This window comes from Pinus tabuliformis, chromosome 9 (genome assembly GCF_031772625.1).
Source record: "Pinus tabuliformis cultivar Carrire ecotype Pingquan chromosome 9, CPIR1, whole genome shotgun sequence".
In the NCBI taxonomy this organism is placed as follows: domain Eukaryota; kingdom Viridiplantae; phylum Streptophyta; class Pinopsida; order Pinales; family Pinaceae; genus Pinus; species Pinus tabuliformis.
The window spans coordinates 1,286,212,595-1,286,230,918 of record NC_142307.1 but is presented as its reverse complement, the minus strand read 5'-3'; the positions used below and the strand labels follow the sequence as shown (position 1 = coordinate 1,286,230,918).

General features: G+C 38.1%; 1 protein-coding gene across 1 annotated transcript in view; it reads left to right on the top strand.

Moving 5' to 3' along the window:
• Nucleotides 1-339: 339 nt before the first annotated feature.
• The window catches only part of LOC149153279 (uncharacterized), a 260,627-nt gene continuing 242,642 nt past the window's right edge, over nt 340-18,324 (top strand). Inside the window, exons 1-2 of the mRNA XM_089443765.1 lie at nt 340-626; nt 782-876. Coding sequence (XP_089299891.1) covers nt 531-626; nt 782-876 — 191 coding nt within the window. The 5' untranslated portion in view covers nt 340-530. The remainder of the gene's footprint in view (nt 627-781; nt 877-18,324) is intronic.

Here is an 18,324-nt window from a genome sequence, read left to right as displayed (position 1 = left end):
AATTGTTTGAATCAGTTTCCTATTATAATTGATTCAAGTTGTTTTTAATGAGACTTTTTGGAAGTTTTTCGGGTGGGATTTTTCATTTAATTTCTCTAGGATATTGCATGAATCTGTTGAAATTACAAGTTTGATGGTTAACACCTATACAATCCAAGTGCCATAAGATTTCCCAGGATCTTGAATCCATAAATACCATTAAAAAACCAGTTTAAATAACACAAATTAAAATTTCACCTCAATTTTCTCCGCCAAATTTTCACAAAAAAAACCCCAAAAAATCAGAAACAGTACCACTAAAGACGACGACTTTGGGAAACAGGCTTATCTATCACTCCCACTTTTGTTAGCCATGTCGTACACTTCATCTGTCCCGTGAATAATGTTCTACGAGTAGTAAGTTCAATCTTACTGTCCCATGATGAATCTTTCCTGAGACATCAGCATGGTTGAAAGGTGTCCATCACCAAATCAAAATTTTCCAAAATCTTTTCAATGGGCTGATATCCCTTGCTCGGGCCTTTTATTTCATGGCAAAAAACGTGAACCGGAAAGGCCTGGCGATCTTGATGAGAACGAAGATCAGGGCGCTGCCAGAATCAACACCCGCGAGTGCATCCGTTTCAGTACATTCATAACTATATCCTTCATAAATCCTAGCTTCAAGGAAGATGCTCTCAATTCTCAATTTGGATTATGAATTTCTGGATTCGGGCCTTCCAAATCTAAAGATATTTTACTCGATCGATTAATTTGGCCGCTGGCATCTTCATTTTTGCAGAAGGATATGCAGTCAAATAGTTCTGGACTTGATGGCGAACAATCTCAGGATCAGCCTCAAGTGTCTACTTCTGTCACAATCGACCATCCATCCAGGTTCTTTTAATTGCAATCCCTTGAAATCTAGGAATATAAAAAATGGCGATTTGCAGCATGCAAGAAAAACGTTTTATTTGCTGGATGCAGTGCTATTCGCACCCCGCGAGCAGTAGAAGCCCATTAGTCTCCAGTAGAAACCCAGTATTATTACCTCTATGTGCCTTGAAAGATGAGTAGAGCCCAGAAATGAGTAACGTGGAACGAAATCCCAATATAGGATTGTGCCAATTTACAAATAATTTGTATTGCATCACATATATAGCAACTACAACCTAGGAGGCCCACAAGACATGACACTTATACCGCTGACAATGGCGGTACTGGAATGAGGGAGGCTACTATCATAGCTGGTCATATTTTGGAAATGAAATGAAATGATATCCTAAGGTCCACGAGACTAAAAATAGTCTATAAGACCATTAGTTCCTTGTTTTTCGCTCTTTGCAATTCAGTCCTTTTCCGATTCAAATTGATGATGAGCTGACCCAACCTTCCAACAATCCTCTCGCTAAAAAGACAATGCCAAGAAACTGATGCTAACATGTTTTCATAACTTTCTCTGATGTCTTTGAATGCATCACATTCCAAAATGAAATGTTTTTCTGATTGCATAGCCTCAGACGTGCAAAATGTACACACCCTTTCTTCCCAAGCTTCTTTAGGCCTTTTCCACCGTCCTATTTCACATCGAAGTTGATGTGAGTTGGTCCTTAATTGAGCAATAAGAACCTTTGCCCTCCACGAAATGCTAGTTCCAATCATAGTTTTAAAACTCCGACTCCGACTCGACCGAGGATCAACTCTGACTCCGACTCTGAAACGGTAATGACTCGGCCGGCTTGATTTCAATGACTCGGTCGTTGTAAAAAATACATTAAATATTTATTTTTTTATAAAAAAACATAATTTTAAAGATTTTAAACATAATTTTAGAGATTTTCATTCATGTTTCCAAACACACAGCATTATGATATAGATGGAAGACAACATATGATCAAAGTAGGCTCATGAACCAATCCATTATATCAAAATGGTACCCAATTGCAATACGTAGTCAACTGTCATACATGATCAAAGACTCAAAACAAAAAACACATAACCAAGGAGGCTAGAAATGGCCTCTACAACAAAAGTAAACTGTGACCAGACTCCAGTACTAGTACTACAGCTACTGGCTAGTAGCTACTGCCAGAGGAGCCAAGATCATGTCGATCAATCTCTGGATCATCATCAGAGTCAGACAGGGGGTCCATGGCTCCTCCTCATCATCATCATCTCCAACTGCAGCTATAGAAGTGGTACCACTAGCAGGCTGTGCAACTGCAGTAGATGCAAGCTGAGATAGAGTAGATATGCGGTTGCGCTTCTGTCGTGGTTGAGCAGAGGAAGCACCTACAACTGGAGTCCTTGCTGGCTGTGAGACTGAGGCTGGTGGATTGGGATATGCATTCAACTGAACAGCATGTTCAAGTTCAATTGATGTCTCGATATCTAAATCTTAATAAAGATCCTCATCAAGATCAAACTCTGCTGGACGACTCTCCACTACCCAATCTGATGTTGGATCAATGTCTTCCAACACAATGGGATCTGAATAAGGTCTTTTGTTCAGCAAATGGTTTTGTCTGAGCCGGAGGTTGTATTGGACATAAACTAGATCATTTAACCATTTTTGATCCAAACGGTTTCTCTTTTTTGTGTTACTTGGGAGCAGGAGCGAAAATGGGAGCGGGAGCGACATTTTCAGAAGCTCCTGGTTTGGGAGTTAATCCCAGAGGAGTTCGACAACCAATGTCACTAACATCAAGGTACATAGAGGGATTGGTGCTCTTGATTAAATACGAGTTCCATACCCTAATACATGACAAAATTCAATGGAAACATTGCAATCCTCCAATCTTGAAATCCTGAAAAACTGATAAGTCTGCTGGATTTTGAATGAAATCTAAAATTCTACTTTCTCCATATGAAATCCAATGAGGCCGAAACCACTCTCAAACATCCTGAGTCATTTCATGGTAATGTTAAAAATTTAAGTAAAAGGATGAAAATGAAGATTAAGGAGAATGTCACTTTTACTTTAAGAATTTAACATTACCATGAAATTTGAAGAGCATATCAATAGTAGAGAGCATTTGAGTGTGTTAAATAGGGTTTGGGAGGGAGAATGGACCCCAAATGACATTTAGCAAATTCATATAACACCTTGGAGTGCAAACCACTCAGAAATCACCTTAAAAATCCATTAAAAAAATATTAAATCGCTGTTTAACGTGTTCTGGGCCGGCTTTTTGTGACTCGGCCGAGTCATAACGGAAACGACCGGCCGAGTCATTGAATGACTCGGCTGAGTCATGGCTGACTCGGCCAAACGTACCGTTTCAAAGGCCGAGTCATGGCTGAGGGTATCGGCTCGGATCAACTCGGTCGTTTCGGTATCGAAACGGCCGTTTTTTAAAACAATGGTTCCAATGAACTCTTTTTGTTGTAAATCACACGTAGGGTTGAAATCCTCATTGCAATATTTTTTCTTTCTACCAAACTCTTTTCCCCATACCTTTTTACGAAACTTCTCCATAACAAAATCCTTTAGCTCCTTGCTATTTGTGGGACAGGCATTGAGGTAGATATTCCATTTTTGCATCCATGTGTAGTTTTGTTTCATCCATGTTTTCTTTCTTTCACTGATGCCTTCATTGAAGATAACATTAGGCCATCCACCTACCCTCATTTGTTCAATTCTTTTTAGGTATCTTATGAGCCGCACCATGGCAATTGCTTCAATGGAAGTTGCTCCTGTTTCACTCAACATTATCTCATAAGGTTTCGAACTTTTTATTTTGAACTTGCTCATGATCAAGCGTTTTTGGATTTTCTCAATTTGTTTCCATTTTGAGACGGGAGTGCTGCTAGCCCACAATTCACACCCATATAGCATCACTGGACAAACTAGGAGTTCAAAAAGCACTTTAATCGTTTTCCAATCCCATAACTCTGCCTCTCTACATTTGTTTGAAGAGCATATAATGTTTTCCACCCTCCTAAAATTCTCTTCTTTCTGCAGTCCTCCCAATTGAGTTTGTTGTTGAAATCAATCCCAAGGTACTTGTACTCATTTACTTCTTCAAGAATGTTGTCTTCAAAGAAGAAAGTATGCTGGTTCTGCTTCCTTTTATTAGAAAAAATCACTATTTTGGTCTTGCTAGTATTGACTTGCATCCCCACTGCTCTACAAAAATGCTCAAGGGCATATAAGTGCATTTGCAGTCCATGGGCTGATTTAGAAATCAATACAATATCATCAGCATATAAAAGAAGCTTTATCACAAACTCCCCCAACTGAACACCATCTCCACCTTGCAGATTTAGCCACTCTTCCAATTTATCAATATATAGACCAAAAAGAGTGGGGGATAGAGGGCAACCTTGCTCAACTCCAATGTCACTTCTAAAGCTTTTTGAAATACATGCTGAGGTTCTAATTTTGACTTTCATTTATTCATAAAGTCTATGGACAGCGGCTCTATAATGCACAGGAATTTCAAGTTCTTCCATTCTACGCCACAACTTATCCCTAGGGACTGTGTCAAATGCTTTTTTGAAGTCAACAAAGCAGCAAAATACTTCTTCTTTGTCCTCCCAGACCTTTTCAACAATGTGTCTCAACGTGAGGCTATGATCCACTGTAGAATGTTTCGGCCTAAAACCCGCTTGTCCTCTTGCCCTCTTTTCTTTTACTTTTGCCCACTTGCTAATTCTGTTTTCTACCATGCTGCCGAAAAGCTTTGCAAACAAAGGATTGATCATAATTGTTCTATAGTTGGATGGATTATTAATGTCTCCACTTTTAAAAAGGGGTATTGCTAGGCTAGTTGTCCAATCTCTTGGGAATCCTTGCCGAATGATGTTGTTGAATATTTTCATGATGTGCGGTGCAAGAGCGTTCATTCCCCATTTTAGATACTCTGCATTCATTTCATTTCATTATATAGCAACTACAACCTAGGAGGCCCACAAGACATGACACTGATACCGCTGACAATGGTAGTACTGGAATGAGGGAGGCTACTATCCTAACTGGTCAGATTTTGGAGCTGATGAATCATAAAAACATTTGGGTTTAATTTAGTTTAGCATCTAGTTGGAAGTGGCTATAACACATGTTTCAAGCATCTAATTTAAGTTGTTGCTTCAAATAGATACTTTGGAATACTGAACTGAAGTGAAGAACATCAGTGTATTTAGAAGATTTGTGCACAAAACGTTTCATGTGATGAACCAGGGCTGTAAACACCAAAATTTTACATTGGACACCTGGGCAAACCAAAATTTTACTTGGAGAGAGCACAGTTCTGAAACAGCAGTATAGTATGAAGCTTTTCAACAAAAATTGCCACAAAACACTCGGAACAGCAACAATTCAAAGTTCAGATTTCTGTAACAGCAGTGACAAAACAGTGATTTTCTCCAGTTAAAAGTGCATCCCAGCTCAGATTTCGATCTTCAAATTTTGTCGTGGATAGCCCAACAAAGATTCGAATTCAATACCCAATGGAAATTGTGTAAAAACGAGATATGTATTTTGAATCAATGCTAGTCTCTAGCTGTACGAACAAATGCAATTTCAAGCTTGATGTGGATACCCACAAGATGTTGATGTGGATAGCTGGCCAATACTTTTTGAATCCTTTGGAACTATTCCACCTCCATTCCTGCCACCTAGCAGTTGGGGTTTGCAGGTCAATTTTGAGGAACAAATCATCAACAATGATCTCCTCAACCCTCTCAATAATCAAACTGTCAGTGTTGACCAGGTTGAATTTAGCGATCAGTGTGACCCAATGATTCTAGTCTCTATCTTGAGAATTAAAAAGGTATGCAACCTTAACAATGCCCTTCTTAGAAAGGCACTTGGTCAAAATCCAGGTAGCTAAGTTGCACGACACGCCGAAACGTTTCGGAGTTTCCGAAATGGGTAAGTTTAGAAATGTCACCTCCCAAAAATGGAAATGCTAGCCGAAACATCATGTATATATATATTTATTATTATTATTATTATTTATAAATAAGTGAAGAACACATTATCTTGCAAGAAAAAATGGAATAAGACCCATAGATGACAATTTAGAAGGAAAACCAAGTCTATATTAACTCTCCTAGATGTTTACATGATGGCTGATTTTCAGGCGAGTTTCCAAGTTTCGGGTATAGGTACGGCCCGAAACGTCGGGTTCTTAGAAGTTTCGTGCAACATAGCCAGGCGGTCTCCACCAGGGGCTCTTCATTGAACAATACAAGAGGTGACTACCAAATATAGTGGTCATTGAAAGATATATTTGTCCTCAATGAGTCTCCTTTCTAGGTGAGGCAGGGAGTTACACCCTACCGTGCTTTTCATATATGTAAGGTACAAACAACCCTTTTGATTTTCACCTTGGTTGGTGTAACAAAAAGGGTTTGAAAGTTCACATTAGTCCAGTTCCTTTTACTTATAACGAAGCCTTGAGCGAAATATATTTTCACAACTTTGCAAGTTTGCACATAATGCCCGAGATTGTTAGAAGGAGCCAACATATGCATACCTCCCCATTGTTGGGTACCCCATCAAATTCTCCACTTGACATAGTGGAGTCTTTTCTTCCCCTTAAGAATGGTCTACAAAATATCTAAAAGGTCTTAAACCTGTGGAAGGTCATGACTCGTAGCAGATGAAACCTAACAAGGAGAGTAATAAACGTGTGTGGTAGCAAGGACCTTAGAACAAATCTGAAATTTAGTTGCCAACTGATAGGTTGTGTAATCCACTTGTCTACCTTCTTATCAATCCTTTGGAGGACTACGTGCCACTTCCCACAAGGCTTCTTGTGAGGCTAGAAAAGCAATTTGGATACACAAAAACTTTAAAACATATGCATGCTAAAGCCAAGACCATCCCATATTGATCAACCAATCCTGGAGGTCATCTTGGCATAGTTGATGGCACTATGTATTGACCATTTGCAACTTAGAACTTGAGTAAGAGTTTAAATTTTAAAGGCATTCTATTGTATATCCATAGACTTCTCCAAAATGGTTAGAAAAAGAGTCATCGATGGAGTGGCCATTTACAAATTGGCCAACATATGGCTTAGAATTGGAATACCTTTGATAAGTACCTGTGAAACTTTGTGATGTAGTAGAGAGCGTTGTCGCCAATGGGAAACCCTGTTTAGTAGACTTGAAAATGCCCACTTCCTTTGACTTGACTTGGTTTGACTTTGTACTATATAGAGACGCAGGAAGCCATGTTTGCAAACAATTTCTATAGCTAGAAGGAAGATATGACCAAACCCCAAAGCTTTGAGCATTGCTAGGATGAATGGCCTTTCAATCCAATCATATGCTTTCTCAAAATCAATTTTGTTTGAAAGGGCCAGTTGCCTCAAAATTTAGAAGATCTTGTAGAGGGGTGCTCTATAAGGCAAGCACTAGACTAAGTGACAACAATGAGGTGTGGTCCACTATCACCACAACCACTACCCCTTGCTCTTTATGGACTTTCACCAATTGGAAGCTTCTCGTTATCTAGGTCATCTATGTAAGATATTCTATGTTTTAAGGGTTAAGGTGACACTAGAGGCTACTAGAGGAAGGTTTTTCTTAAGTACAAGGCTTAACCAAGGGAAATAAGGAAGTTCACTTCCTCTAGACATGCCTAATTAGGGCACACTCTAGACCTAAGGCTTAAGGAACCAAGGTCAATATGCCAAGAAAAGGTTTCCAAACAATGAATATTAGCAAGCTAATGGCCCACAAGAAACCTTCAAAAAGTCCTCAAGTTGAAGCTTAGCAAAACTAGGGTTTACTTAGGGCAAGAGAATTGAGACTTAAAATGGAAAGATTAGAAGCCAAAGAAGGTTGATTTTGAGGCAATGTTCCACTGAGTTTCCACGATGGGGAAACGTGGGAGCAGGGATACACACAAGGGGGGCGTATATAAGCAAGCCCAAAATTTAGGGAAATTTTAGAGAAATGGGGGGACGTCAAAGTCATAAAAATTATAAAATTATTAACAATTTAATGTATACAAATAAAAAATAAAATCCCAAAAATATGTCAATAACTAAGTTAGTAAATAGTAAATTTTAATAATTATGAAATGTACATCTAAATATGATCATCATTTCGTATTAGACTATTATGAATCATAGTTATCATTTGACATTTCTACAATCATCAATGTAAAATTCTAAATCTAAAAGTAAATTACATAGTTATATGGGTATCGTTCCCAGTCATTGGAGAGCATGTACCCCACGCTCCTGGGAGCTTGGGAGCTGGTAGAAAATGCTCCAAAACTTCTAGGAGCTTCAGCGGGTACGTTGGAGCTTTTTGGGAGCTTCACTACAACAAATTTTGACATTTCGAGTACTTATTTTGAGCAGATTTTCACGTTTTCGATACCAATTGTGAGCAGGGAAGGTACCGTTTGTTTATTTTCTAAGTGATTGATGTCAGGTTAGGGGCTAGATTGCATGAGCCCTATAAAGCGACAAAGACGTGGAGATATAGCAAAGGTTTCAACAAAATATAGATAGTTGCCAGTCATTCCTTGGCAACTTCTGTTGCAAATCTTGTTGTTCAACAATTGCAAATGAAATAAGTCTACTCTCTTGAAGCTTTAATGATAAGATTCAATGAATTACAATGACGGTCAGAAAGATAAAGAGTAGCGTGTTAGTCAGTTTCATTTTATAAATTTTCAAACTCGAATTTTGAAGTTGAATATAATATAGCGTTGCATGATATCACATAATAATCGAGTAATAACAATTTTTTTTCCAGTTTGGGAGTTCCACATGTTTCTTTGTTGGGAAGGAATTTGATAGGCAAATTGTTGATGGATTAATATTTTGATTTTTTTTGGCAGTGCTTCAAAGTTCAATCTTTTACATATTTCTTTGCAAGATGGAATTTGAAGGATGGAATTTTATTGGCAAGTTTTGGATGGAAATAAATAAATTATTTTATTTTTATTTTTAATATATATTAAATAGTAATATATTATATTATTGTCTCTCCCAATTTGATGTTTCCTGTAAATTTGGGCAAAGCTTCTAGCCATGCTAGATACTTGTTCCCCTGTACTCGAAGTATCCATGGATTGGAAACTTGTGCAACATAGGTAAATTATTAAATTGAATCCATCATTTGACATTATGCAATGTTACATCTAAATTCATCATTTGGCAATGGTCATTAATATTATGCAAGGCATCTAAATTAAATTAATCCTTTGACAAATGAAATTACATAATGCACATCGAAAGCAAATTCATCATATGACAATGACATTATGTTGAAGTTTAAAATAGCCTTAGAATACTAAATTAAAAGTAAACATAGAAAGTAGTGAAATAGTAGTAAATTTCTCAAAAAGTACTAAATAATAAATTGCAGCACCAACTCGGTGGCTCCAAGACACAAAATGAAAATCACAACTCCAAGTCACAAAATGAAAATCGCAGCTCCAAATGTCTCAGGCCCCCGATCGATGGTAAATCCGAATCACAACAAATTGCAGATGGAAGATGTCGAGCGACGACAACAGGAAAATCTTGGGCAACAAGGTAAAATGTCGAGCGACAGCAGAAGGAAAATGTTAGGCGACAAGATAAAATCGTAGGGTTGATGAGAAATTAATGAGAAATGTGAATGATTATGTTTTGAAGTTTTAATTTATCCTTTAGTTTTAATTTTCATTTTTTTTATTATATTAAATTTTCTAATTTTTTATTTTTTTAATTGTTACTAGCAAAAGAAATTGGGGGGACGCTTTTCGTGACCAGGAAAAACTCCCCCCCAGAGTTTCCTCTAGTTTCTTCAAAAAAGGGAACGTGGGGAAATGTTTCCCCAAGAGTTTCCTATCCCGGGAGCATGGGGGAGCGAGCAAGCGCGTCCCTGCGTGGAACACTATTTTGAGGCAACCAAGTTTTCTCTTGATGATGAATCCTTCCTATTGTGAAATCAAGGGCAAATATATATTAGGGTTTTGTTAAATGATTTCTCTTTCAATTGACAAGTTCATGTGATGCTTAGTGTATTATTTCTTCATCATTAATTAGTTCTGTTCATCATCAAGAAAAATGCTAACAAGAGGATCACAATGCAAACAAGAGAGACACCAGAAATAGGCTCCAAGCCAGGGCAAAACCCATTGAGGGGAAAACCCAAAGTGCTCTTCTTATAGAAATTTTATCAATGAAGACTTCCAAGACTAGAACTTAGACCATCCACCAAGAGATCAGGCCAACCACCCAAACAGAGACAAAATCTGCTTCCCTTCATAAATTCAGATCTGTGATAATCTTATCCTTTCACAGAAAAGCTCGTTTTGCAAGAGAGAACAAAAACTTAGACCAAAATTATTCTCAAGAACATTCACTTCCTTCCTGCTTTTCCTCGCACTTGTATTGCTACCTCAAACCCTACTTTAAATCGAACATGTGTGTCACTCAAATGGAGGACGAGTTCCTTTATTTATAGCCTTTTCAAGAGGGTGCTCAAGCTACTTCTAAGCCGACATCATGGGGTTGGCTGACCTAATCTCTTAGGTGGTCTCTAGACTTTACATCACATAAAAATATTTTTCTTTACATTGATACATGAGCCCTCAAGGGACTTTACATCACGAATTTGACTTGACTCGATATACAAACCTAGAGCACACAATGGGTGCTTGACCTAGGATAAAAAATCATGGGCAAGAAACCCATTTACAAATAAATTTTCTTTTACAAAAAATATGAATGTTTTTCTTTTTCTTTCTTAAGTACAATGATGACATTATTACAATTATGAAGACTGACACTAGTTATATCTTCAACATTCCCTCTTAACTAGGGAGGTATTCATAATTGACCACAGGTACAAGGACAATACTTCCATTGAAAAATTCTCATAAGAAGAGTTAGATTGGTAAGCCATCTCATAAGCTATCTTTTCAGCTTATGTCAGCGCATCTTCATCATATCAACCAACATTGTCATATAGCAAGGCCTTGACTAACAACTCTATCTCTCCACAAGATTAGAGCATAATGTTGGGGAGACAATGATTTATAGACACCCTCATCATTGTCTCTCAAGGCACATACCCCATCCGAATGTTCAAAAGGTATGTCCTTTTAGGACCATTCCCATCTTGGATTTACACATCCTCATGGAATCTCCTCTTCGATTACTCTTGCCTATTGGATGCCCTGCCTCATCCTCAAAGAGTATCGGTTTCAGTCTCAGATGCTTACCCAATCCTCCATTCTTTCTCCATAAAGTGAAGAAAAGAATTGTGTGTCTATCACTCCCTCTCAACTCGGGAGGATCTACTCATTCCTTTACACTTGAAAGGAATATATCCAAGCTCCCTCTCAACTAGGGACTTGCTTCCAATATTAGTTATCTATTCTTTCGTGGAGATCATGGTGCTATCAACTATTTGTAGGGCTCCTTTTTTCTGTATTAACATGTAATGAATGAACTTCAACTTCTACATCATGGAGCCATTTTATTCACTAAGTCACATGACACGAGGACACGAGACACGGAGGACACGTAAATACAAGTTTTCAATATGAAACACAGCGACCTGGAAACAGGACACGAGGGACACATTTTATATATTTTTAATAATATATATATATACCAAAATATAGTTTTTTATCCATATGAAATTGCAGGCTGCAGCTTATCTAATCAAATTAAAATATAATTACTTCAAAGTTCATAGTTAATTTTAAAAAAATAAATAGAATCAGAATTTACTATTTAGAAATTAGAATGTGATATGCTTGGTCTTGATTCTTGAATATTCAATGTTCATTGTTCATGTACAACTTACAAGCACATAAGAAACTAGTAAGTACTAACTAGTAACTATAAATTTAGAACGTAGATATTAAAACCATAAAAATTAAAATGCAGATTTTTCGTTAAGTCATCAAAATCAGGAAGAAACATAGAATATTAATAACAGTTTAATGCATATGTTTCCTCATTATTTGACTCCGATTTTCTTTGATTATTTTTTCTGCATTAGCAAGAACATGAGTTATATTTGTTGAATAAAATATTGCACAAGACATTTGATTGATGGTTTCTAAGACGAGCTGTATGCTTTTTGGGCCACGGTGCGGCGGTGCCATTAATCATATGGTTTACGGGCCATGGTTTACCTAAATGGGAAACCTCACAATGCACACATGCTGCAGCCTGCTAAGTGCCAAGTTTCCAAATGTCACACACGCTGCAAGCCTGCGACCGGACAACGCCGAATGGTTTTCCTGAACGCTGCACACTCGGCTCCACACTTAGTCCACAATCGGCTCCACACTCGGCTCCACACAACAGCTCCACACGACGAATATACAGCAACGAAGAGCGACAATGGAGGAAAACGACGGAGGAAAATAGGAAAAGAACCCCGAAAAACTAATTGCGCGGGCTTTAAACTAGTAATTTCATGGGGTACGTATTCAACCGGAGGAAAAACGTTAGGGCAATGTTTTCTATAAACTGAATACTCGTTTTCCAGGAGAAGGACATGACTAAAACGCCCAAATACGTTTTACATTTTATAGGACACGATGAAAAACGTTTTCGACGTGTTTTAGGGCCATTTTCGTGTCTGACACGTTAAATACGGGACACGGGACCTTGGAGGATGTGTCCTGTGACTTAGCTTATTCATAACTTCTTCGTAGGGCTTCGACCATCTTCCTCACCACCTTCCTTTCCATCAATCTTCATCAGTTGCATATTCACGAACCAATCATCATAGAGCTTGAATCTTGCTCCCTATGAACATCAAGAAAGTGATCTTCCAAGGTATGACCATTCAACTATTTGTAACTTGCTACTTTTTCTGTCAGCGTCCTTCGTGGTATGCAAGGTATTTAATTCCTTTTGGATTATGTGCAAAAGTCATCCACTCAGTTCATGAAATTGAGTCATCATTGAATAGTACGTGTCTGTATAATGCATCTCTTCAGGTAGCAGAAACACAATGAGCCATCAAAGATTAGATTCATTGGATAGCTTCTTCACAAGATGTCATATCTAGTCTTCATCAACATCTTTCATCATACATTCAATCATCAGGAAGAGTCATCCTCACATTAGGTCATTTTGTCAGGAATTTTGTAGTTCCCTTTATAGTCAACAATATTTCATATCATATCGGATGTTGATTACTATCATTGTGTTTTCAATCGGAAGATCCCAAACCAATTTAAAGCATGCTAATGCAACCAGACATATTTATGTATCCCGCTCTTCTTGTATATTGAAAACATAAATTAACTAAATCAAAGAAGATTTTCAAGAACATTCATAACTTTTACTTCAACTGGTCATCTTAGCTTTCTTTAAACTACTCCCTATCTTGAGGATGGGACTTCATCATGCTGCAACTGTATGAGCAAACTTCTAGGAAGCTTGCCCCAAATCTAAGAGAGTAGAAAATGTTTGCAATATCATCATGGTCCTTCTAGGCGAAGAAATCTTCCTGTGAATTCTTCTAATGGAGGGTCTTTTAGTGACCTTCACCAATGAGTTGTTGCATGAACTTCTTTGATAGTTATATAGTGAATTGTATAGTATGTTGTGCCAAATCTCTCTTTTCATCAATCAACGCATAATGACGACCTTCTCAATTAGGTATCCATACGACCTTTCTTTATACATATCAGATGCCCAAGGATCCAACTTGTTTACCATGTTATCATTCACAGGGTTCTTCCATTTCCCTCCTATCATTTTCACCAAACCACAAGATTTGTTTTCCTAAGCCATCTTCCCTTCCTTTCTTCATGATGCTCCTCTGTAATACTTATTAACAAACACAACCAAGCAAATATATGATAACAAAAACTGTAAACATGATGTTAGTTTGACAATCTAGGGTTATGGAATCTAAGAGGATTGACTCCTAGCAATTTTCAAATACAAATATTAGCTTACGAAATTGTCACATCCATCCATACTAGGGTTTATTATATAACCTAATATACCTACAAACCCTAGAAATCAGGAGTCAGGGTTTTAATGAGGGAACAATCAAGTTAGGTTTCAGGTTTCCATATGACTAGGGTTTCCATGTGCCATCTAGGGTTTATAATCATAGATATTAACAACAATATCGACAACTAATAACAAACCTTAGAAATCAGAGGCCTTCAAACAATGAAGTCTACAAACCCTAGAATCATGTAAACAACTAACCGTACATCCCATGTTAGACCCTTAATCCAATGAACATATTATACATACTTCCTGATTACGTACCTCTGTACTTCATGATTATAGAGGCTGTCGCAATGCCTACTGCTGATGCCATGCACTTCTAACTCTTCTTCAAGAGTGAAGACTCAGATTTGTTCATAAAGATACTGCAAACTTTATCTTCAATGCCATCCAGGTGCTACAGTATTTCAAGCTAGGCTTATCATTCTCAGAATCTCTTCCTTCTTATATGACAATAGGTCAGAGATGACATATTCTTTCATAAAACCTTGAGGTGTTGACTGCTTCTCCCTTTATGATAGAGACAATATATAGCGGAGACTCTCCTTCCACTGCTTGTAGCTTATCAATGTAGACTAGATTCTAGATCTAGTTGATCAGATAGTCTTTAAATAGTGTATATTTGTCAAGGGAGATAAACTTTGTATGCTGCCAAGTAGACTTCGGATAATCCTCTGCTAGGGCTTTCAAAAAGAACTGATATCTATATCTATATATATATATACTGAATCAATTAATGGGTTTACTTAGGATGACTTCAAGGGTGCTGCTTAAGATTTGACTTCAAATATATATACCCTTGCTTTAGAATGACGAACTTTGTAGGTGAAGAAACTACATGAATGCCTTTTGATAATCATTGGGGTTGACTTCTTTTCACTCTGTCCAGACTTCAAATGCTGTATAGATATGCTCAAAACGAATTGTAGACAATCTTCAAAAGTCGACCTTCACTGTTCAATCTTGATTTATGTATGTATATCAGTGTAAGGATAGTCTCCTTTACCACAACTTCTCGTCCTTTACACCTATGTGCAGGACTAGACTTTGGCTTTACTGCTTCACCTTTTAAACTCGGATTATATGAATATGAATACCACTGGATTGTGATTTTTACTTTAGGTGTCTTAGCCTTTATGTTACTGTATAGTATAGGCATAGGATTTGCGAATTTTACTCCAAGGATGGTGACTACTCTCGGTTCCTTTTTGTAGATAAATGATAAGTCTTCTACAATAAGCTAAACAATTCGGTGTATGGTCCCTTTTATGTATAGAACTCTAAGAGGATTCTCGACTCTTTTTTCAAGATGACAGTGACAGCGATATCAACGTTTCACACTATACTTATGTTCAAAACATTGACTTCTCCCTGTAGTTTTGAGATAGGTCTACTTATTAAGCCTATAATACAATCAAATAGACTTAGAACTTTTTGCTGGTTAACAAGGCTTCTTCTAATCCACAAGATGAGATTCGATCACCTACAAATATGCTCGGAACTCTGAGATGCGGATTTCTGAGGTAACACAGAGAATTCAGACCCTCTCAATAGTGATTTTAGACCATAGAAAATATGCCCAGGTGTTCAATCTTTTTCTAAATAGACTCAGCTTAGAGAGGGCTAGCCTTTTAGCCTCTCGGATCTCCAAAACAATATTTCTATCCTTTTCAAACTTCCAAAATGTGCCCAAAAATTCCCAAATGCCAAAACAAGCTTAACAACTGAAAAATTAGATTTTTTAGCCCTTTATGATGTAATTATCAGATCTGATTTCTCTTGTTATGCAGAGATATTCAGTCAACCAATTAGTTAGATCTCCGCCCAAGAAACAATGCCCAATTCACCAAACGACTAGTGATTTTTTAACCATGAATTTGTTAATGCATTTAGGCAACTTATGTGTGATTTTTAGAGTAATTAGACCAAATTTAATCACTGTTGTGAGATAGTTATGACAACTGTAGCAAACAGTGAGGGAATGATGAGGGTTTAGAGATCAAACCGTAGGCCCAAGGCCTTGAAGATTGCTTTCCCAAGTTGCCAAAATTTTTCCAAATGACTTGGCACCCGAAAACACAAAACTTGAGCCAATTTTTCCTTCAAAACCCACCAATATTCAGTCCAGAAAAACAAATGACCGACCAGAGATGGAGGAAGGGCAAATGAGGGCTAAAATATGGCAACGCTAGGCCCTAGAAGGCTAACGTTGAGGTGAGGAAGGCCTTGTAGGCCTAGTGGTTAAGGGAAAGAGGCCTAATAGGCCTCACGACAAGCCTAGGAAGGCTGCCATTGGGCTTAGGAGGGGCAGAGAAGCCCTAAAGGGGCTGCGGCCTAGGGTTTTAAGGCACTAAAGGCCTGCAACACCCTAGAAGGAGCCTCAAAGAGGCAGCTGCAAGCCAATAGAGGCTGTGGCCTTAGGAGGAAAGGGAGTCGAGGGCAGAGGAGAGGCTGTGGAGCAGGGACGAAGGAGAATGGAGGGGAAGAGAGGGAGAGCGAAGGGATAAGGAGGCAAGGGAAGGAGGAAGAAGGAAGGTCGGGAGGAAGAGAAGGAGGGCCGAGGGCTTGGGGAGTCCCACAAGGCCCGTGGCCAAGGAGAAGAAGGCAGGACAAGGTCTTATAGGCTTGCGGCCTAAGTCACCTGACATGGGGATTCGGGATTCGTAGGATTCAGGGATTCAAGTGTCGGATTCGGACACGTTGACCCCCCGGAACAGGACACGTAGGATTCGTTATATATTATTTTATTAAAATATATATATATATATATATATATATTAAAAATTAGATATTTCTTACACAAATTCTAATTAATGATACAAATTCATTGATTTCAAACATAGATCTTCATCTATAGCATGCATAGTACATACAAAATTCAAATACATGTCAGTGGTCACATAAATCATGATTCATAATTCATAAATGAAAGACAACTTACAACTACAAGATAGTAAGATAAAGACACTGACAACTGTAGTTTTCTCATTAAGTCATCAAATCAAAATGTGTTACATAGGTAGTGCTGGTGCAATGCCAATGGCAAATAGAAATAGAAAATATAAAACAACTACAAGTATACAAGCCTCAAGGCAATAGGTAGTCATCAATCCTCAGAGTCATCATCAGAATCAACATCAATGTCCTCATCATCATGGTCACCACTGCTCTCCTCTGCATCCTCCTCCTCCCCTGTATCCATAGTCGCCTCTGCATCTGCTGGTGTGGAGGATGACCCCTCAAAAATATCACCGTCATCAAATCTAACAGGCTCTAGCACTTACCTGGTGCTTGAATCTCCTTGCCGAACGCTCTACTCCCTTAGCTCCTTTCTCCAAACCCTTAGCTCTTTTCCCACAACTCAAACTATGCAAAAGTGAATGAGAAATAAGGTGAAAACAAAAAAGAACAGCATGTTTTTAAGTCTGCGGAAGGCATATTTAGGGGATTCGATGTGTTCGTACGGGATTCGTACGAATCCCGTACGGACACGTTGAATCCTGTTCTAGGATTCAAATTCCTAGCGAATTGTATCTGATTCGCAGGATTCAGATTTGCAGAGGGGTTTGGACGAATCTGGTTACCTAGCTTGCGGCCTAGCTTAGAAAGGGCTGACAATAGCCTAGAAGGGCCACGCTAGGGCTCCAAGGGGCAGAAAAGGCCAACAACCAAGCCTAGGAGGAAGTAGGACGCTGGGCTTGGGAGGCCTAAAAAAAACTGAAACCCTTGCCCAAAAATTTATTTTCTTTAGATCTTCAATATCTTGCAAATTCTTCAGTTTGTTGGCCCTGCAAAAAATTTTAGAGGCTAGATCTTACCCTCAAGGGCCTAGATCTAGCTCTAATCCAACAATCTTCCTTTGATCTCACTTGCACAAATAAATTTACAATAACCCAAAACCCTGTTGAAATATGTAACTAGGTTCGGTCTTCATAAATGTATTTGAGATATACTTATCAAAAGAATGAAGAAAATATTTTTATTATTATTATTATGACTTATTAAAGCATGGGTTTCATGCTTGGGTCATCATGTTTTAGGTCAAAGTCCCCATTGAGGACTTCTAGGATTTATTCTAAGTCATTAGAGTCATTGTACATTAAAAGAGACCCTTCTTGGGCTTTCGAATCATGTAAAAGGAATTATTTTTGAGTAAAAAATGAATTTAGTCTTCTCCACACCAAGTCGGCCTCAAGAAGAGTAATTCAACCTCCCTGAAAGGTTATATATACAAGTCAGTTCGAATTCATTTGGAGCATCTCACTCACTCACACAATGTTCAATTTCTGAAGCTGGAAGCTGGGAAGTGCGAAATTGAGAAAGGGCTAGAAGAAGAGCTGGAAAGGAGTGCGAGTTTCTGGAGGAAGATATAAGACCTCAAGATCGA